This window comes from Diadema setosum, chromosome 4, assembly GCF_964275005.1.
Source record: "Diadema setosum chromosome 4, eeDiaSeto1, whole genome shotgun sequence".
NCBI classification, from domain to species: domain Eukaryota; kingdom Metazoa; phylum Echinodermata; class Echinoidea; order Diadematoida; family Diadematidae; genus Diadema; species Diadema setosum.
Window position 1 is genome coordinate 43,052,068 of NC_092688.1, and position 23,024 is coordinate 43,075,091.

At 38.9% G+C, this 23,024-nt stretch overlaps 1 protein-coding gene across 1 annotated transcript; it reads left to right on the forward strand.

Annotated features, from left to right (window-relative positions):
• Positions 1–2,960: 2,960 nt before the first annotated feature.
• LOC140227296 (tectonic-like complex member MKS1) lies at positions 2,961–22,248 on the forward strand. Its single transcript, XM_072307719.1, has 15 exons — positions 2,961–3,038; positions 6,698–6,790; positions 7,581–7,744; positions 8,614–8,840; positions 9,606–9,709; positions 10,318–10,458; positions 10,977–11,019; positions 12,043–12,270; positions 13,319–13,424; positions 14,375–14,445; positions 16,002–16,188; positions 16,499–16,715; positions 20,468–20,527; positions 21,717–21,754; positions 22,187–22,248. Exons 2-15 carry the CDS (start codon positions 6,714–6,716, stop codon positions 22,246–22,248), a joined length of 1,725 nt encoding a protein of 574 aa, XP_072163820.1. The 5' UTR covers positions 2,961–3,038; positions 6,698–6,713.
• The last annotated feature ends 776 nt before the right edge of the window (positions 22,249–23,024 follow it).

The window sequence follows — 23,024 nt, forward strand, 5'->3', positions numbered from 1 at the left end:
TTATTACATGCATCATCCGGCGGCGAGTATGAAATTTTGCTTATAGGGATATTTTTTTTTTTTAATTTGATTGCCGGATCCAAGAGATCTACTGACCACTAGGTCGGCCACCGTTTTGACTTCAAATTCAAATTTCATACTCTGTCGGATGACATGAGCATCTCGACCAATTTTTGCTATTATATTGTACCCCACTATAGGCGTGGTCAAACTGGCAAAAGATCGAGAAGATATTAGTTCGCGATCTACAAGATCTCGAAGTTTTGCCACTTCAGCGAAGTAGGGATTTAACTTTTCGATCTGTTTGCGGGCGGTGTCTCCGATCCGAAGCGCGAGGCCATGTCATGTCAAGTACAGATGCGCATTGTCACGTCACAATCACTATTTATAGCCATTGGACGGCGCGTTCTTTCTTCTTTCTTGCGCGCGCGTACCTCGAGTAACCCTGCAAACTTCTTGATCCAAGTTTGGATGCCAGTGTGACCGCACGACAAAAGATCGCGATGAATTCGCTAATTACTCTAGTAAGTGCTAATCAAACGCTCAGTTATGCCATCAGAATACGGCCCCAGATATGCATGCTGAAAACTGCCCGATTTTCCAATAGAGAAGCCTTATGTTACGTCATCAACCTCAGCTGCGCGGTGCTCCTCGACTCGCCCTAAACTGTATTAGAGCACGCACTTTAGTGCGCGTATGCAAACCTCAAAAAATGCGCAACTTGAACTCCAAAGTTCATTGACCCTACCTGCAAAAAAAAATCAAAAATTCTTCATATGATAAAATCTATAAATTTGTACGTAATTTGCTCATATAAACAATTTGAATCGGAAATTGAGATTGAATTGAAATTGAATTGAATGTCTTCTAAAATCCCCGTCATGGATTTTCACCATTTAATTGGCAAGAAAACTCCTGGGGCCTACTGCACAGTTTTAGTAAAGGGTGACGGGTTTGATTCTCATAGGTTGTTCAAAGAGCTACTATGCCCCCCCCCCCCCCCCCACCATCTTAGCCCACAAATCAATTAACCCTTTTGCATGCCACATTTATTTACCGTCCATAGGCTTGTGTGTGAAATTTGTGCACATTAGACTTCTCGGCACAAAAAGGGTTTAAAAAAAAATCTGCCTGTCTAGAACTTGAATATGACTGAGATATGATAACACTATGATTAAGTAAAATAGGGCCTAATGTAATTAGCAAGTGTAGTTCTGGGGTAGGCCCTACCCCTGGGGGGGGGGGGGGACAAATAGGCGTCCAGTGCAGTTTTCATTCCACCTTTTTCTTGAGAATGTGAAAACTTACTGAACTTGAATACAAAAAATAAAGAAAAAGAGGCACAGTTATTCACTTATAGAATGGGTCTGTACTCTTAGACCCCTTCTGTTTGATCATAAAACACACACACATACACATACACCACAAAATAAACACAGGCAGAAACATGAAAACTATGAATAAAAAACACACGACTTTGCAAAAATACATGTCCCTCACTAGTGGCCTACATGTAATCTATTCTTCCACAGAAGGGCACCAATCAAACTGAATTATTTGGGATTCATTTATCTGAGTTGTTGGAGTTCGGGATCGTATAGTTTTGGTTGAGACCTAATTTCAGGTTTCTAACATTTTTTTGGAGAGATGAGAAACCTCTTTTGAAATATCAAAGAGCATGTAATTGTATGTGGAATTCAACGTTTATTTCATGAAAATTGTTTTTTGAAATGGCTGAGATATCCAAAAAAGAGCGATTCTAATAAAGTGTGGGACCCACACTTCATTACGATCACTTTGTTTTACTTTGTTTTTGGATGTTTCAGTCATTCCAAACCCGATTTTCATCAAATAAACTTTGAATTCCTCTTAAAATGGTATGCTCTGCACTATCAATTGGGTATCTTGCAAAAAGTTAAAAGCCCAATTCTTATCTCCACCAATACTGTGCCATCACTTTAAGTTGAGTTTACCATGCAGTTTCCACTTTCTTTCTTTTTTTTTTTTTTTTGTCAAATATAAAAATGTAGAAATGCAAAACTTAGGCTTTCAGCTTCAAATAGTATTGCAAAGTTTCGGTAGTAAATGTAGGCTCTACTAAATATTTTGGACACATAAAACCGAACAACACGAGGTCATCAAACCCAATTAAAAGCCATGCTTGAATAGTGAAAAGGTACCCTAGACCTCCCCTCCCCCTCAAAAAAAGAAGAAATAAAGCAAAACTTTTAAAGCACAAAGTATAATGAATCAAAAGAACAATCAAACAGAAAAAAAAATCATTGAATAAAAAAGAGAAATTATGATAGTCATTATGCTATTTAATAATAATAATAATAATAGTGGCTACTTGTATAGCGCACAGGTCCACTTTTCAGTGCTCATGGCGCTTCAAAAATGAAAAAATATCATATATTTACATGCATATACATATTCAAACATTTCAACAAAGAAAAAAAATGGTAAACAAAAGCAAATATATACCAAATAAAGAATACAACATATATCAATTAAAAATACAATATTAATCCAATATTAATGACATACAGAAATTTCAGTCCTCAGTATGAAAGGAACAGATAAGTTTTAAGTTTGGATTTGAATGACTCTGTAGATGACAGTTCCCTTAACTGAAGAGGTAACTGATTCCACAATTATTTATACAATGAAGTTTATCGCATTTAGCTGTTTTGTTTAAGTTATCAAGAATGTTGAAATATTCTATCAATGGCATGTTCCTCTTTTTTGTTTCGTGTCTATAATATTGTTGTTCCTCACCAAACTGAATGATACTGCTAAAAGCGCCATCTACACAAGATGACAAAGTGTACTCAGTAACCCGATTCATCACAAGTGCCTCGCGATCGCGCGAATCGATCACGATCGCTAGGTATCGGTGTGACGTGATACTCAAGTATTTGCTTACGTACGTACGTGTATGCATGATCTCAAAGAAGCAGCGATTACGAACAGCTGAAATTTGTGATGATGACTTTCTGCCCCTGAACTCCCGACGAAAAATTCGAAGAGTCGTAGAGGTATGAATAATAATATCCAGGCAATATCCATATTAATAGTTTGGCATTTTCAGGACGGTTGGGGCCTTGAGGTTCAACTTTTAGGTTGGCTTCGGACTTCGAGTCTTTGTTCTGGTCCCACATATTAAAATTCATGATGGATTCACCATCTCACAGGCGTCAATTGATTTGTCAACTTGTCAATCAAATTGTGTACACTGTAGGCCTATTCCGACCTAGGAAAATCTATGTTCCACATTATGTAATTTACAGATCTTCTATGCGTGTGTATATGTGCAGTGTGGTGTGTGTGTGCGTGCGCGCGCGTGGTTGTGTATGAGTAAAACCAGTGCAGTGGAAGTGCCTGCCTTTGTCATGTTTGTTTGTCTGACGTCTGTCTGTCTGTGCTTGTGACAGTGTAGACAACTCTTTGGGGTCTAATGTTAGTCTAAATTAATGTTAGACAGAAATTGGCTAGATCTCACCGCACGCACCAGCGACCCAACATGTTCTAGGCAGTCATGCACTTTATGGCCTTATAAGTTATATTATAAATCGGTACCTCATTCTCCGTGTGCCATGAAGCACCACTCACTGATTGAGCAACCAGCTAGCTGCTCTTGTTGTATGGAACGCTGTTTGACAAGTGATTGATAACGTCACTAAAGCCCTCCTCACCTGCCCTCCGATTTTGACACATTGAACACTGCGCAATCTCACATTATATCATGTGTCTGCTCCCCACTACCGGATTATCGAGCTTTACATTTACAATGTTGCATCACAGAAAATTGCCATGGTTTAACATGGCGCAATGTGTGAAGAATTAAGAAGTCTGCGATGCAGAAGCTTCCATTTTTGAACATCCTACCACTAGCTAGCCACATCAATTAAATTAGATACACAAATATGATATTTTCATAGCTACAACACGCATTTCCCATAGACGCTTCCCCGAGTATACTCAGGACTCGTCCTCAACGGGTAATACAAAATGTGAACAATAGTTATAATAAAAAATGTTTCTAGACTAAACCATCTACAGTTAAGGTTAATGGAAAAAAAGTGATATCTCCTAATATTTTAGGCTCTATTGCAAAAATTTTATATGGTAGGATGTTTTGTGATACAGATGACCTACACATATGCATCAAAAGTAATATCTTGAACATTTTTTAAATCACTGCTCCCAAAGGTAAACCTGAGGACAAGATCCCATGCTTAAGATATAACACAGGATCCATTCATTTAAAATCATAAATAAAGAGCGGAAAGTTTACAACTGTCGAGTTGCGTTGCGTGCCATGCATGTACAGCACCCTGTCTCTGCCTGATCATGCCATGCGGGGGAAAGGGCATTAGCGCAGCGGTGTGGCATACCATAAGTACTTTCATTAGGCACACATAGGCACATGCACATGGGTACACATCCAAGGCGAGATCCCACACACCCAAAGAGCTTATAACGAGTGGGTACTAGAGTGCGGAGTATGCATATGCCCTGTGCAATTGCTTTGTGAGTGCATGGGGAGTACGGGGAGAAGTGAGGTGGTGGGCTCATCTCTCATGCTCACACGCTAGCATATGAGCAACCATGGAGCAGCTAAATCAAGCAGTGCATACTTGCATAATAAAAGTTCAAAAACTCAAATACGCGCTGTGAAAATGTTAAAAGTGAAAAGTCAGCCATTACTAAGTGGGTTATCACCATGGCAGCCTCCATGAAATCTCAGACACCATAGTATAGTTCGCCCTCTAGTGGTGGTGGTGAGGAGGAGGAAAAATCTCTTTGCACACAACTCACAGTACTGGAACACATGCATTCAACACGCGGTGCCTGATAAGTACCCAAATTCGCATGCACTGCTCGATTAGGGTAAAATCTTGCACCGATGATAGAGGGCCGTAAAGTGCATGATTGCCCACATACTGGTTACAGCACCCCTAACTACAACCAGCCCGAACGCAAAGAAGTATAACTGTGTGAAGGAGCACCCCGGGGTTACAGCTCCCAGGGGTTAGGCTATAGTAGACCCTATTGTGAAATTGTAGACATTTCTATTTCCTGTAATTTTGGTGGAATTGGTTTTTGCAGGATTTGACTTAAATAAAAAATAGACAACATGGATATAAAAGTACATTGAGTGCCTAGAATCTAGTGCAAGAGATATCTTGTAAGCTGCAAGGTTAGTCACCAGTCTAATGTTAGACAGAAAAATCCATCTGTGTGGTTTGGAGGAGTGTTATTACCTCCGCCAAGGGAGGAGGTTATGTCTTTGTTACCGTTGGTTTGTGTGTTTGTTAGTTTGTCCGTGTGCAAAATAACTCAAAAAGTATGCAACGGATTTGGATGAAACTTGCAGGAAAGGTTTAGAATGATACAAGTAACAAATGATTAAATTTTGGTAGTGATCCGACAATTTTGGGGGAATTTATGAAGGATTTTTGATATTTTGGCAGGTAGGGTCAATGAACTTGGGAGTTCAGGCTGCGCGTATTTGAGGTTTGCATGCGCGCACTAAAATCCATGCTCTAGTTTCTGCTAGGGCGAGGCGCACCGTGTAGCTGAGGGTTTATGACGTAACAAAGGCTTCTGTATTTGGAAATCGAGCGACTTTCAGCACACAGTGCTATAAGTACGTATCGATGGAAATCACTGATATCTCTATGGAACAACAAGATCAGTGGTGGAAATGAGCTGCATGGGTGATGGAGGTCTGCGCTCTCAGAGTGCTTTTCTAGTTTTTTTTTTTTTACTGTGATAGTTCTTCTAAACAGTTGGGTACCTCCGATAGGGCCTAGGAGGATCTCGAGCAAAGTGTAACCACTGTCTCTATATTATGGGTGTGGTCATACATTTGTACAGGGCGGGGTGCCTTACTCTCTTTGTTTACACTTCATTTACAATCACAGTCCTAGATCGACCAATTGTAACGTTCATAGTGAGAGAAATACAAATGTATTTATACTCAATACAGAGCGCTTTCTAGTTTCTTTAAATGTCCAAGATTTGGATGGAATGTTTATGGAAAAATACACAGCTACCAGCTTGTCAACACACTAATAACTGATGCTTGGCAAATGAATACATTTCTCGATCGCAATTGTTTCTGTGGACAGAGCACCCGTGCAGGATTGAATAGGGAAGACCTCGCTCTATGTGAGAGGGGGATTCAATGAAGCCAGACATACAAGTAGTTTCCATGGAGCATAACCCCCCCATCCCCAATAATGCAGACCGATCAATCACATGTCTAGACATCAATTAGTACATGTACTATGATGATTAAACTCATCATTTGAGCTGCCAGTACTATCTAACACAAGCATGCAAAAACAGCTACTGAAAACTGCTTCTCCAATAATAGTGAGCTAGTTGAGTAATGAAATGTTTATGCATTTTTATTTCAGTGGCTGGCACTAGCACTGTCTGTGTACATTCTACTGCTGGCAGTACCAGGTACATGTATTACTATTGGTGTTAGTGTGTCATGAATACCCTTGACTTTGTATTCATACCCAAATTTTGTCCATGTGTATGTTTCATTAGATGTTTTCTGATTTTCATATGGAATTGTACATTGTCTTTTACTTTTTGAAGCAGTATTCTGCTTCAAAGTTCATCAGTATATTATATGAATTTTTGTGTGTTTTATTTCTTTATTTATGTTATGTGTTAGCTGTGGCTTGTGCAGGATGGGTGACAGTTCTGGAGGAGACTTTGGAACAGCCTACTACCGGTCTTTGGATCCAATCAAGAACCTCAAAATCAGGTGGGAATATTACCTAGTACATGTTTGCGTTTGGGCCAAAAACTGAGCACTAGAGCAGAAATTTCAACAGACATTGCCATATTTTGCAATATATCCAGATTAGCATAAACAGGAATGCTGCTTAAATGGGACAGCGCCAAGACAGCATTGAACAGACATTTTACTATGTGGCTAGGGCATTCTTTTCATCAAATAGTCATACAAAATAGAAACTGTGTCAAAATGATTGACTCAATGAGGAAAGAAATTCAATAAGTGTACTGGCAAGATGTATCCACAGGTTTTACTTAACTTGCACCAGTCATGGGCATTTTAAATGGACAGTATTGTTAAAGTATGTTCAGGTTCCTATGTGTGTTATAATCCTGTATACTGAACTTTTTGTAGACTGGGTATACAGATAACTGGATATCGTATTGGGATTTTTTTAAGAATCAGAACAACAGTCTTTCTCAAGAGTCATCTTGATTAAGCAGTGATTGCTAAACATTAAACTCCTTTAACATAATTTTTCAGTGTGATACAAAGAGTCATGGTTGGAATTACCAGCAAGTTATGCACAGAGGTTCTTGACATCGCCTCTGAAAGAATGAAGAAAAAGTCTTGGTAAAAGGAAAAGAAGAAGAAATTGTTCTCATTACTCTCCAGACGGTCACACGGAGAACCAATCAAATCTTTGCTCTTCATGTTTGCTGATAAGCATACTCATAAGAGGAGGTTTGCAGTATTACATTCACCAGTAACAATTGTTTAATCCTTTTTGTTGATTTTTTGTTTTGTTTTGTTTCAGAGTACACCTGAAGCGAGTGACAGGGTCCAGTCTTGTTCCAACTGCAATCAGTGGAGATAAAAATGACGGCGATGAAGCCGACGTGAATGATGGAGAGGGTATGGCCTTAAAACCTCTTCGTGGCAAGCGGAAGGGCAAAGACACTGCCGAGAGTTCAACATCTGGTAAGATTTGCGACAAGATCACTTGAAGTGCAAAGGAACTTCTAGTTTTCCAAAGCTGTTGTCAAGATCAAAGATAACACTCATGTGATTTAATTTGATATGATTTGATTTGAATATATTTCCATTTTGTGTTCACAAAAGCAAAAATAACAGAAATGAGTTACAATAATTATAACTTTACAATCAAAGTTTTTCGTTTTTTACAAACAAAAATAAACGAAAGATATATTGTAATAACATTATTTGCAACAAATGGTAGATAAGTAGTAGTCATAAGAACCAAAGCGGGGGAGGCTAAATCAAAAGCACAGCTTGTATTACTTGGGCCCCCGAAAATTAAATCGCGTCATAGTGTCAGTGAGACAATTAAACATGTTATTATAGGGTATATACCAGAATGGTATGAAGTACAACAAGAACAACTAAAACTGGAGCTCCATATTATGAAATAGAGATGGGAAGAGAGGATTTGAAATAGAGTGATTATGACCATCAGAATAATTTAAATAAAGAGGCCAGGTTCTTTGTGTAATTCAAATTTTGGATACTTTCCCTCCAGACCCAGTAAGAAGCCATTCAATATGCCTCATTCTGTCAAATATATTTTCAAACTTGATCAAATGCAGTTTGCGAGCAATAGTTGTTGCTCCATTCAGGCAAACTCTTGGTTATCAGGAATATCTGTTGTTGGATAGGCATGCTTAAGCATTGAATATCATAAAGAAATTTCTAGGTTGGTCATTTTAAGGAAAGATATGAATTACCTATCTCTGCGATATACTAGCATGTGAAAGAAATCTACTTTTCAGGATTTCAAAAGCGACATGCAAACTTTCAGCCTCTTCTTCCCTCTTTTGCCTGGTTTACAGGCAAAGTGAAGACCAACACAGACAATGAGGAGGAGCACGTCTTTGGTTGGCAGGCCAAGGTCTTCAGCCGCCGAGAGGTGCAGCTCTACTCCAGTGAAGCGGCCTGTGAGGGCCCCCTGGAGCAGAAGTACCACCGCGATGTCACGGAGATGAAGGCCCAGGGCGGCCGCACCACAAAGCGACTCTTCTCCTACACCGACCACGACAACTTCACTCACAGAGAGGACGTGAGAAAAAAATAACTTATGAAATTTTGATTTCTTTTTTCTTTTGATTTAAAAGAAATGACTCTTTTTCTTTTTCTTTTTTGGTATGATATAAACTTGTCACAATTTATGAGACCACTTTTTACAAATGGTAGCTACTGAAACTGCAACACCTGTCCTAAGCTTTATTGCAATGCTCATGTAGAACTTCTTTTGGTGTGCCAGTTCATTTATACAGTTGTGGGCAAATCTCTCTACTTTTTGACTTATGCAAACATAATGAAATGAAAAATAAATGAAGGAAAGATGAAAAGAGAATCAAGTTATCAATTTTTTTTCTCTGTCCTTTCAGTTAAAAACAAGAAAGAGAATTATACAGATCTATGCCATATTGCTCAAGGCTTTTATCCAATCAATCAAACTGCTTATTAATAGAGGTCTCCTCCACATGTACCTTAAGATACAATATGTGCTATTTTATACTATGTATGTATTTTTTGAAATACTCCTTTTTTTATTTGATGAGAATATTACTAATTATTCGCCATGTGCTCAATTTGTACAAGAGGAGAAATAAGACAAACTGACACTAGAAAACTGGAAATTGCAGATAGACTTGTGTAGTATTAGTGTTTGTCTTGAGTATTGGAAGAATAAAATATGTTCTGCTCATGTTTAGTTCGTCCTTGATAAACCATCGGCTAGCAGCTACAGTGGAAATCTTGATCTTTGTGTGTTATCTTGCATTACAAGAGCAGCATACTTTCATTGTCATTGTCTTAACAGCAAAGTCTTGCCACCACAGCACCGGATGAAAGTCCCTCATTTCTGGCCAAGAAGATGGGCAACGCAAGGAGGCGAAAAAAGATCGAGCGAAAGACCAGAGACGGGTACTGCTTTATTAAACCTTGATACTGAGCAATATGTGTTTGTATTATGATGCAGTACAATACACGAGGAGATGATGTAGAAAATAGTGCTGCTCTCAATGCAAAAATTTTGAAATTTGGGTTGCGATCAATGTTGCAACTTTGATTTAGCGTTCTCGCTGTATGCAATTTCAAAACTTCTGTGGGTCCTGATTATTTGCGAAGAGCTGACCTATGCGTGTACATGAAAGGTATGCTTACTACGTCACAATACCGATTCATGTCTGCGGCGTGTCACAGCTGGTAAAGATAGCAAGGAGCGACAGGCATGGTGCATTGTGGGATATAAAATGTCAACATTTTTTGTGGTTACCGATCTCACTGTACATCTTCGCATCTATTTGCAAAAAAAAAAATCACACAAATTTGTGTGATTTGGATCGCGACCCAATTCTTGCAAAATAACACATTATCTATGTTCACACTGTAAGTGTCTGTAATTCCTTGCACTACTTCACCTATAGCACCTTCTGAAAACAAATGGCACAAACTCATTTTGCTTACCAGTCGGAATAAAATACTCTGTGAAAAATAATGTAGCCATTTGGACAACTTTCCTCTGTACTCAGGCCGGGCGACTCACTCTTGCTTCAGAGGCGAGCCAACCTCATAGTTGAGAGGCCATCAGAGGAACACCAGAAAAGCTCCCACGTCATCGACACACCTGTCACCACCATGTACATCATGGCTGACCTCGGGATCATGGATGGGTGAGTGAGCAGCCATGTGATAGACTGGTTGAAGTTTGTGTGTCCCTTTTGCAACCCTGAAATTTAGACTCCTTTCATAAGCTGGTATATTATAGAGATAGGTAATTTGACATTTCCTTAGAATAATAAAACTGGAAACTACTTTATGATGGAAGAGAGATAAATACTATAAATTTCCAGTTTAAAAAAAAAAATATATATATATATATATGTAGGTAAAGTCTGAGGTGCATTACTGCAAGATTTCATACATGATGTTGAATGTTGGGAGATATTATTCTTCAACCATTCAAAATTTTGTGATGTTTGAAAATGTTCTGTGCTTTGTTTTATTACTAGTACGGTACATCATATATTGTACAATTCCCACCTAGAAAGAGCTGTGCCTAGAATGATCCTACACTTCGAAAATTCATAACTTTGGCAGAGATTGTGTGATTTCCCCTGTTTTGGGGGTACTTTTCTTTAAAAGAGAGTCAGTTTATCTAGAATCTTTCATCTTTCTTATTTCTTTACAGAGAGCCCAAAGAAGAAGATGAATGTGTCTTATGTACCATCAAGGTAGAGTTATGCAGCTCTTATTCTTCTGTTGAGCATTGAAAGAGTCATGTCCTTAAGCTTTCTCTGTGGCAGAAGTGACTTATCTATATATGCCTTTCCATATATGGCAGTGGTATGCATCGGTTCTTTGACTTTTGGATTTTAGTGAGAGAAGGGGACCTCTGCTAAGGCAGGGAGTGGAAAGTGTCTGATGTTCATCTAATGAATTACATTGCAAGGAATGCACAGTTAGAGGTGTGTTAGGGCAAAACAACAGATTGCATAGAGGTATTGACATTGGTGCAAAATGCACCTAACAGCACATTGATTGGGTCAAATGTGTCTTGCAGGGATGTAGGTACATTGTGCCCTGAAAGTGTGCCATGTTATGATGATTGCACAAACTGAAAGCTCCTGCTCGAGTATGTACGCCCATGATTTTTTATCATGGCTACTACAAAACCACTGATCAATTCAGTGCTTGTTTACGTCGATGTAGGGCAATTTGTCAATCAGTTGCAAACTGAAAGCTGTGCATTTCTTCATAATGGAGCAGGTCTGCCATATGAAATTTTCTCTCAACTTGAAAACATACATGATATCCGTAAACACAGTTGATCATGTTTATACTATCAGTGATATCAACTACTTTACCCATAGAGCTCAAAGTGATATTGATTTTAAGTACATCATGCCATCCATCTAGAATCTGAAAAAAGTCAACAAGTTCATGTAGCTTGCATAGTCCTGTCATGATCAACTTACACCTTGCAATGAAATGTGTACTAGACAACTGACTTTTGAATGTGCTACACGAGCTCTGCACAAAGTGCATATGACACAAATTACAACTTTAGAGCATAATCACATGACCTTGATACACATATATGCCATTTCCTACACTTTTGATCCGGTCTCACTGGCTACACCATAAAACAGGAATGCAAAAAAGGATGTTAAAGTTGTGTCAGCTATTAGAGTGCCTCTGATGATGACAAGTAATTTGATGAATCTTTGTTTTCCACGCCTTCTGACCTCTAAAAGGTCGCTATGGGCGGAGTCATCAGCATATCGCCCGATTTCACCCACCACCGTGAGCCGTACACCCTGGTGACGGACACAGGGGGGCGGGACACCTTTCAGTACACCCTGACCCTGGCCTCACAGGGCATGAACGTCTCGGAGCAGGTGCGGGAGAACAGGATGTACAAGGAGCTGCTCCAGCGCCACACTGACATCATCAACTCCTATGTGGGCCAGGACTTTGAGCAGGTCTGTATAACTTTCAGCCCTTGTTACCGAGATTAATAATGAGGAAAATATAATGTATGCACATTTGGCATTCCATACATTGTACCATCCTGTCACTCTACCGTTTTCCTATACCCTCCCACGTGTTCTCTGTGCGTGATTTCACTGTGTACACTCACTGCAAGACACTATCTACATAGGGTATTACAATAAAGTGCACTTAACCGAACAGCACAAATCTGACCTTGATTATTGTGCTCCATCAACAATCAAATGCCACATTACAGAGGATAGACGTGATAGACATGATAGACCAAATAATAATAATAATAATACATACAATTTCTATAGCGCCGTTCTCCACTTTGATTAAATGCTCAAGGCGCACAGCAAAGGCAATGAAGCATTTTCTTAATTTCACTTGCTTGGTTATACGTCTACTTCACTGTATGATTTCACTCGTCTTCCACTCATGGTGTATATTTATTTACCGAGATATATTTGAACAAAATGTCTAAACATATTTTTTTAATTAGATGTTGAGGATCTGTATTCATCTGCAAGGATTTATATTCACATGTAGTACCATTGCAATTGATTGTGACCCTTGGGAAAAGAAATATGTTGATGTACTTTTCAACTCTCCATGTCTGTTCCAGCATATAAGAGTTTTTCTTTTTCTTTCTCATTTCTAGCACTATCCTTATCACATGTGACCAGTGGAATGAAAGTGGCTGATTGTATCAAGGGGAAATAAACAATTAAATACTGTATACGCTGTTATTTTTGTGTACAGATATTTTCACGGAGGAGGTCGTAGACATTTTCACGAGATGTTGCGTTCGTGAAATGATGCCAATGCTAACATAAATCCACTATTACCCTAGCACATGAAGACATTTTTGTGTGTTGTTAAATTTACGATCCAACTGTGTTTCGCGAAATTCTCAAAAATTTAACCCTCGCGAAGAAAAACCAGCTTATACAGTATAGATTTCTGATTATAGCAACTCTGAAATTCTAAGATTATGCAATACTCACAGCTGACTATCGTACTTGTTCTTCTTAGATTCCACCAGGAACCCTTCGCCTCTGCATCCTTGGAGAGATTGTGTCGGCCAAGAACTTTGAGTATGATGGACTGTATGTCCATTACTTTGTGGAGCTGCCAAAAGGTAAGTTCTTCAGGTGTGGTAGACTGTATTCTACCAATTTCTTTTTTTTTTAGAGCCGGCAAATTGTAAGCTGAATGTCTATGGCTCCTACGGGCCATATGCCTCTTATACCTGAAGTGAACATTGCTGGGAATCTTGGACAGGCATTAATTTAATTTCATTAAGACAATGACTACCAAATAATGAAGGGTATAGCCATAGATATGGAAGCATGTAGCAGTCACATTACTTTTTGATCAACAATATATGCCCTGTTTTTTGGTTGAAACTGTCATACTATAAAAGTGCAAATTTTCACACACTTCACGCTCCCAGAAACTAGCGCGAAAATGAAACATGCAAATATTTTCGCTTGCCATATGTTCCAGTAGTGGATTTTTTTATTCCACAGAATTAAAAAATACCAAACTCATCTTACCCAGCCGAGTGCAAAAAAATACTCGCAAAATTACTCATATTCCTGGATGATTGCTCTCATTCTCGATTTGCCCTTATGCACAATATGAAAGCTACACAGTAACAATCATAGGAACTAATGTGGCAACAAACTGTAGTCCTGGGGGGCATTTCATCAAGCGTTTTGTCAGATATTTACACTGTGACAAATTTGTTCTAAGCCAGTCAGATGCAAGGATAGCTGTCGCCAGTGACTGACAAGTTTCATGAAATGCTGCCCTGACAGCAAATTGGCTGTCACTATCATAGCTAGCTACCATCGTTCTAAAGTCTCAGATGTTTCATTTATCATACACAGTGGCACCTCAATAGAGCGGTTGGATATACCAAAACCCTCTTTTATCAAGGTGATTGTGCAGGTCCCAAGTCTTTGTATGTCTGTGTTTGTATACCCTGATATAATGAGAATTCTGATACATTCAGGTAATTGACATGGTTTTTAAATCCTTATATAATGAGGTTTCCCTGTACTATGATTCCTTTCATAATTTTAGATTGGAGTGCTGATAGGACGCAGATGATGTCTGGACTAACACACACTTGCTACACCAAGGAGATCAAAAGAGTGAGTCTCACACTGGCGAGCTTGTGCAAGCTGCCCAAATATTCTACACGAGTACTAAATGTCTTTGTGTTATTGGAAAGTCTAGTGAGACGGTCACTGCAGGCAGAAAAAATGCCAATAAAATGTTGGGCGGAAAAATAGAATTCCCTCACATTACTGTGGGATAGCTTCATGCAGCACAAACATGCTGTATACCATCTCCAAGGTGGAAACGCACTTACTTTTCTCCCTAAAAGAGACAATATTTATTGCTCATTCTGTCACTGTTTCATGATTAACTGATTCAGACACTCACAAAGTCCCAACTGGCATAATAGTAGACTCACAAAATAGATGATTTATCAAGAGGAAAGGAGGTAGATATGAAGAAAACAAGAAGACGAAACTCGACATTTGCTTGATGAATGACGAAATTCAACATTCACTTTACTCTTTCCTTCCTCCTATTCTCATAAGCAAGTCACCCTCATGAACTGCAGATATATGATAATAATCGATTTGAATGAAGGGCTGCAAGTACATCAAGCCCTAAGTAAGCTGTAGCCTTCCTCAACGACCGGTGCATGCACCCAAAAGCAGCTGTACATTTATTACACAAAAGAAATATGCACTTCAAATACAAATACAGTAAACCTCGCATGAGTCGAAGCTCTCGGGACTGTCAAAAATGCGTCGACTTAAGTGAACTTCGACTCTCGCAAGAGTCGATTTTTTTTCGACTCACAGTTATGTACATGTATTGTAGTACATTTGCATGCATGTGTGTGTGTGTGTGTGCGTGCGTGTGTGTGTTTGCATTCAAATTTGTCTGTTCTTGAAGATAATGTTCTTATTTTGTTCTAAATTGAACATTTAATTTGTATCAATACTAGTAGTTAAACGTAGTTCTGAGAATGTCTGCGCTAATGTGGCAATGTGCATGCTAATGTGGCAATGTGCATGTGCTATGTCTATGGTGCAACATAGGTAGCCATCTCTGTCAACCTACCCTGAGACAAACACTCTCCCAGGCCCATCCCGCCTCCATTGAACAAAACTATACAGCCAGCCGGGCACGCACAAACAAGCTCCGCCCACTTGGCCTGTCACTAAAATATTAAAGCAGCGATTGGTTGACCAAGTATGGATGTGCTGTGTGTATGGATAAAGTATGGATCGATGTGCTGTGTGTATACATGTATACATGTGTATGTATTCGACATGCATGCGGAGCGGTACGGCGAGTGTGCATGCTTACCTGCAGCAGGTCAGGGGACGGGGTTCTGCGACATGCCGATTTTTTTGTTCTCGAAAATGTAATGAGAATGCCAGACAAATCTTCTTCGGCTCAAGTGATGTAAATTGCGTGTGTTTTGTACAAAAGGGACTGAAGGTTTTACTTCAACACAGCCGAAATTCGACTCTCGTACTTCGGCTTATCCAAATATTTCTTAGAGAAAATACATAGGGAAAAATCGGGACTTTTTATTTTGCTTCGAGTTAAGTGATTTTCGACTCACTCGACGTCGACTTATCCGAGGTTTACTGTAGATGCAATCTATATAATAATCTATCAGGAGTACACGGCTTACTTCAGTCACCCCTTTGAGCTGGAGGCCTACTACCAGAGGGAGGAGACCACTGAAGACGATCGGGACCTGCTCCCGACCTGGCCTCAGCTCTTCCTGGAGGTCCTGTCACTGGACTCATGGCAGCGGTACAGGACTGAAGGCTACGGTTACGTCACCATTCCATCCACTCCAGGTTAGTGACTCACAAGGAGTTGGGGGATTTCAAGATCCAAATGATGATGATGATGAATGTGATGATTCTTTTAAAAGATTATGATAATCATCTTCATTGTTATCATCTTTTAACAAAAAGAAAAGTAATCAAATTTTACCATTCTAGAATGATCTCAGGCTTGTCAGGATAAGTATTGAAGTTCATTGTTCCTTTAGGAACAAAGCTTGCTGTGTTTCTATTAAGTTGTTGTTGTTGTTGTTTTTTGCATATTTATGTGTTCCATATATTCCATTCCATGTGTGTTTAAATGTGGCATTCCACTCTGCAGGGACCCACACATTTGAGGTTCAGATGTGGAGACCGCTTGGCCAATCCTCCTATGACGACATGCGGCGGTTCTTCATTGGTGGCTCCCCAGAGCTTGAGGAGCCCAGCTACGTCTCCGTGCCAACAACCCACGACAGCAAGGTCCTGAGCCGCTTTGGTCTCAAAACGGAGGCGACCGGTAGTGTGACGGTTCGCCTCAATCTCATGCACCAGAGCAGGTAGGTAGATTGAGCTGGATGCTCTTCTTGCGCTTGCCCTCCATGCAAGAACAGAATCTTTGAAAATTGATTTGTATAGCTGTCGTGAGCTCTATTGCAAATAATAGAAAGGGTCAATTGATGCAACCCTAAAGTCTCCATTTACAATTATGATGTACTTGAAGTATCATCCACAGGACAGGGTGTTTTGTTTTTGTTTTTTGTTTTTTGTTTTTTAATCAAAGCCAAGAATGATGACACATTTTTGAGACCAAGTTTTTACTGGGGGGGTCAATTTGACCCCCCCTTCAGATCTCGGCTGCCAATCACGCGATCGCCGCGAAATTTTGCCTTAAGATAGAGCTGGATGTCCACTACAAGGTTACATGGTCATACAATAGAAAAATATTTCCTTTCTATTTTTAATAAATTAATTATGCGAATTTATGCATGAAATCATATTTTCACCTACAACTCCATTAAAAAGACTGAAGGATTGCTAAATTTTTGTGTCAGAATTCCTCAAGACACATCAAACAATTTTCTTGTCAAAAAATAGCGCAATCAAAATCAATTTCTTTTGTTTTTATTGTTTTGTTAATTTCTTATGTATTTTATTGTTTTTTCGAACTTTTGATTTCTATTGGTTTTTTTTTGCCAAAATTTGTTGCAGGTACTTTTTCAAGCTTATCTACACCAGAATTGATTAATTTCAATGGTTAAAAGTTGAAATAATCTAATTTATATCAATTTAAGAAAAAAACACAATTTGCATTGGATTTGTGCACGATATCATGAATTTGAGCTGTTTTCGGGTTGACATGCATATGCAAAACATTACGTAACTTCAGAACGGTGTACCCAGACATCGCAAATTTGGTCTCAAAATATGCGGGAGACTTCAATGAAAAACGTCAGGGAACGACGCAGCAAAGTCTTTGCGCGTTGCAGAATCGTGGCGAGAAACGTCGAGGGGGGGGGGTGTCAATTTGAACCCCCCAGTTAAGATACAGTTAATGAACATGCACTGTGTAACACCAGTAAGATTTCTTTGGTCACATTTGCCATACATTACCTCTTAAGCCACAACTTGTAATGGTAAACACTGACTATTTCAATTCTTGGGCGGTGAGTTGGCTCAGTCGGTAGCGCGTCTGCCTCACGATCACGCGGCCCGGGTTCGAACCCGAGTCTGGACTGAGCAATGTTGTGTGTAAGCATACCGTACCCTCTAGCAAGAGGCAAAACACTCTGTCCCTCGGATAGGACATAAAATGGAGGTCCCGTGTATGAGAGAGTAACAACTCATGCACGTAAAAGAACCCGCTTCATTCATTCATCGCAAAGAGCAGGGTGTTTAACCCGGTGAAGTGGTCCCACCTCACATCCAACTGGACCCCATGGAAGACCAGCTTAACATAGCTGAATATGGGCTATCCAGCCATCTTCACAGATGGAAAATGAACAAACAAACAAACAAACAAAGTACAGTGAAACCCCGTTATAACGAGTTCGGTTATAACGAGGAACCGCTTATAACGAGGTGATCGCGTCGGTCCCGTTTTCCTTTGCGTGTAAACCTATGGCAGAACGAATCGGTTATGACGAGTTCAGTTATAAGGAGATTCCGGTTATAACGAGGACATTTTCGGCGCATCATGATAATGAAAAACATAAGAAATATGATCGGATATAACGAGGTACCATTTCTTGACTTGCCGCTTTTCAAACACGAGACAAATGAAACATTGAAAATCGAATTCACGCTATCCATGTCTTTTTCCCGTTTTGCAGAGAATGGTTCCTTCCATGTTTTCTTCTAAACCACGCAAAAAAAACACATTAATACCATTCAATGTTCCTACTAAATTATTAAACATAATCACTCGATTTTCTTTTTCGCGAGATCACACGCGTGCATAATGTTATAGGTCAGACCACAGCGCAACAAGGGAAAAAAGATAACGCACTCAAAAACTTTTCATGTAGCGACATTAGTGGCAAATATGGAATGGAATGCGTGTGCAACTCAACATTATATCCTTTCCATTTGTAGTCCAGACTTCCAGTTCTTTTGCTGGTTAGCAAATACGAGTGTATGATTATAGCCGAAATAATTAATGAAATCGCGATCTCGCGTGGTGACAGTAGCGTAAAAATAGTTGAATAACGCAATCCTGTCGCAATTTTTTTAAGAACGGATGTATACAATGGAAAGGGATTTTCGGCAGATGATAAAGAACGCATCTTTAATCCTTTCGGGCGCAACGATAATACATTGTATGAGATTACAGCCGAAATGATTCATGAAATCATCGCATTCCCGCTGGGCACCAACAGTGTAAAATAACCTCGCAAGTTACGGTAAACGACGCACGAATGTTACTCTGAAATCATCGCGATCTCGCCGGATGACAGTAACGTAAAAATAGTTGAATAACGCATGTTTAGTTACTTAATCGGTGTTCAGAAGAAGAAACAAACGTATTTAACAATTTGAATAGATCTGGGTTTGTTCATTATCACAATTTTAACAACGCATTTCACAATTAAGATTTTTCTTTCTTTCAAAATGGTCTACGAGTAACAGATTTGCGTAAAAAGGATCACAACCTTCTAAATTCAATCCTGTCGCTTATTTTTCAAGAACGGATGTACAAAACGCGAAGAGATTTTCGGAAGAAAATGAACAACGCATCTTTAATCCCTTCGGGTGCAACGAACATACATTATATAAGATTACAGCCGAAATGATTCATGAAATCATCGCATTCCCGCTGGGCACCAACAGCGTAAAAATACCCGCAAGTTACGCTAAACGACGCACGAATGTTACTCTGAAATCATCGCAATCTCGCCGGTTGACAGTAGCGTAAAAATAGTTGAATAACGCATACTTAGTCGGTGTTCAGAAAAAGAAACAAACGCATTTAACAATTTGAATAGATCTGGGTTTGTTCATTATCACAATTTTAACAACGCATTTCACATTGAAGATTTTCTTTCTTTCAGAATGGTCTATGAGGAACAGATCTGCGTAAAAAGGATCACAACCTTCTAAATTCAATCCTGTCGCTTATTTTTCAATGAATAGAACGGATGTACAAAACGTGAAGAGATTTTCGGAAGAAAATAAACAACGCATTTTAATCCTTTCGGGCGCAACGATCATACATTGTATAAGAATACAGCCGAAATGATTCATGAAATTATCGCATTCCCGCTTGACACGAACAGCGTAAAAATACCTCGCAAGTAAAACGGTAAACAACGCATTTTATACAATGTGATTTTAATATAATATAGGCCTACTTCTCAAGAACATATCGTGCACTATTATGCGAAGAGATTTTCGGAAGAAAAATAAAGAATTAACCTATTTCAACCCCGACTTTTTAGCCTAATTCACAAATAATTTCCCTTTATTCTCTCGATAACAACAATCCATAATTGTGTAATAACAACGCAAAGGATGTTCTTAACTTTCATTGTTGGGTATATTATGACGTCGTGCTTATGTGTTTCTTTGTTTTTGATGTGTACGGTTATAACGAGGTACCGGTTATAACGAAGTAATATCGCCGGTCCCACGGACCTCGTTATAACGGGGTTTCACTGTAGAGCATCACTCTACAATGCCTTTCTATCCAAAAGAGTTTATGTGAGTGTGTATTGGTGTTTTACTGTTTACATTGGGTTTTTTTTTTTATATTTTAAGATTGTCTTCTGCTGTGCGGTGTATAATTTTGTTTTACTCTGTCACATCCAAACAGATCTCTCATGGATGCAGCCACGTCTAGGAAACAAGTTGGCACCTTGATAGACAGACTAGGGTGAGCTACAACTCTCTTCCAAGAAATGCTTTCTAATGCCTGCAGACATATGATATATTATTGTATACGTCATATATTTAGCGAGTCTAATTCTTTTTCTTTTTTATTCAGGACCTCCCGCATTTTTGCGAGTGGTTACATTTGCAGTGATGGAGTACAGCAATGGACAGAGAAATTGGTATCATTCACTCACTTTCAGGAAGCAGAATTTAAAAAAGAAAAGAAAAAAGATGCTATATACTTTTTATTTAGAGAAAAGCATTGAGAATTGTTGTTGCTATGCATTCCTAATGTAATCCCAAGATCATTAAAATAAAGCAGACATTTGCAGTGCTTGTGTTAGTTACAATGTTCTAGTACGTGCACAAATATGATTTGGACACATGCACAATCATGTTCATGCACTATGCATGTATACTTACACTGTTGTGTAAACATATCGGGATAAGAGTTGACATTTTATATGTTGTCAAATTTGCAAATTAATAGCACCCAACTCGCGAAATTCGCTAAAAACCTTGCAAAATATAGCACATATACAGTACATATTATATATCCTTTTTGTGTGTGTTTCATGTTAAAAAAGGAAGACAAAATTCTGAAATCCTCATGGGTGTTTTTCCAAAACAGTACCCTGGCTGTAACATTCAGCACTATTCCCACTCCTCAGGGAATACCCAATTTTCATCTCTCAATATCAGTTAAATTTCTGTACTTCTGAAATTAAACCAGAGCAGATATTTCAGTCAGTTACTAGTATCTGGCAATACCTTATTCACATTTATGTGATTTCTTAACATATTCGGTTGTTTCATTATGATGTAATGATTTATCCTTTAGTCATCTGAAAGACAAATTCACCTGCTTATTTCATGTTGAGAACCAAGTTTTATTTCTTATTAAAGTTAATCCACTCTTAAGAATACTATCATAATCATACCGCTACTGATATTTAGATAGGGGTTAAGTAGATGTATAGTACTTGTCCAACAACATAAAATTATCTTGAAGATTTGAGTGTGGTCGAAGGAAGGTCTCTGTACCAGAAACATAATCAAATGTCAGAATACTTGAAATCATGAGAAATTGTGATGTGTAATTGTGTACAGTAAGTTCATACGTATTGTGATATGCAGTGAAATTGACAGCAGTGTGAAAATTCATTCATATATCTTATTCTTCCTTACAGTGGTATGACAATGCAAGCAGCTGTTATGAATGTGTTAGGTAAGTGCTTTTAAAGGTCAAATATAGTTCTTATATGCCGTCAGAAACTGTCAATTTTGCTCTGAAATGGACAGATAGGAAATAAGAAAATATAAGAAATATGTGAAATAATGCTGTGATAACACAATTTCAGTTGGGTAACAACTAAACTGTGAAATATTGCCCCAAAAGGTACACCAACAGTATTTCCATCTGAGAACTTATTGGAACATGGTTATTACATGTTTCATAATTGATTATCCACAATCTAAAAATTGAGCCATTGCAGTATTTATTTATCTTCTTGCGTGGATGGGAAAAGGGAGGGTGCTTTTAAATGAATGCTATTTGTTTGAACTTACGACAACATTTTGTGATGTGACTACACTTTGCTTGTGAGCTGATGTCCTACATCATTCTGTGACCTCTTGCTCTTTTTTTTTCTTCACCCAGACGCCTTCCAGAGGGCCAGGAAACGGATGCAAGCTGCCAAGGACACGCTGTCATCTGTCTGATGTTATTCATCCATCTCATTCATGATCTACCGACTGTCGTCCAAATATACCCAGTATTTGCTACCCTCCCTGTCTCATCTGACCTTGCCTGAGTTAAAGGCAGCTGCCTCCATTTGCCAGCCCTCTACAAAGTTTGAGGAAGATCCACCAGGAAACAGCCACCGAGCGAGGAGTGACACACGTCAACTTTTACATCATGGTGCCTTTAATTCAGTGGTGGAAATGTTAACTCTTCGTGTGCCATGTTCGCACGCCTGCATATTTCGCTCAAACACATAACTGCTCATAGCCAAATCAATGAATTGCAATGTGCCACAGTACATTGAAAGCATCGTGACCATAGCTTTGTCATGAAATTTACATCACTGCAAATCTTGCTCTTTTCTATACAATTTTGCTGTACTACATTTCTGGCATAAACGATTCCATAAAGAGTTTCATGGCTGTGAAAAAAAGAATGTTTTCCACAAGCTCTCATGTATTGTTGTCTCAGAATAATGCGGTGCACAGAGGCTTTACACTGGTAAACAAAGAGTTAAACATGCATCATCCATTCATATTGAGATGAAAGCTTCTGACTTGTCATGTGTTCCACCCATTTTGAAATATGACATGCTCTTCATTGCTTTCGTCTTATCTGCACTTGTGTTTGAATGGATAGATGATGTGGTATGCATTTTTATTTCATATTTTTTTCCCTCGTGATAACACACAGTGTTATGAATTATAATTTTGCAACTTACAGTAACCTACACACATGATTTTGTAATTTGTTC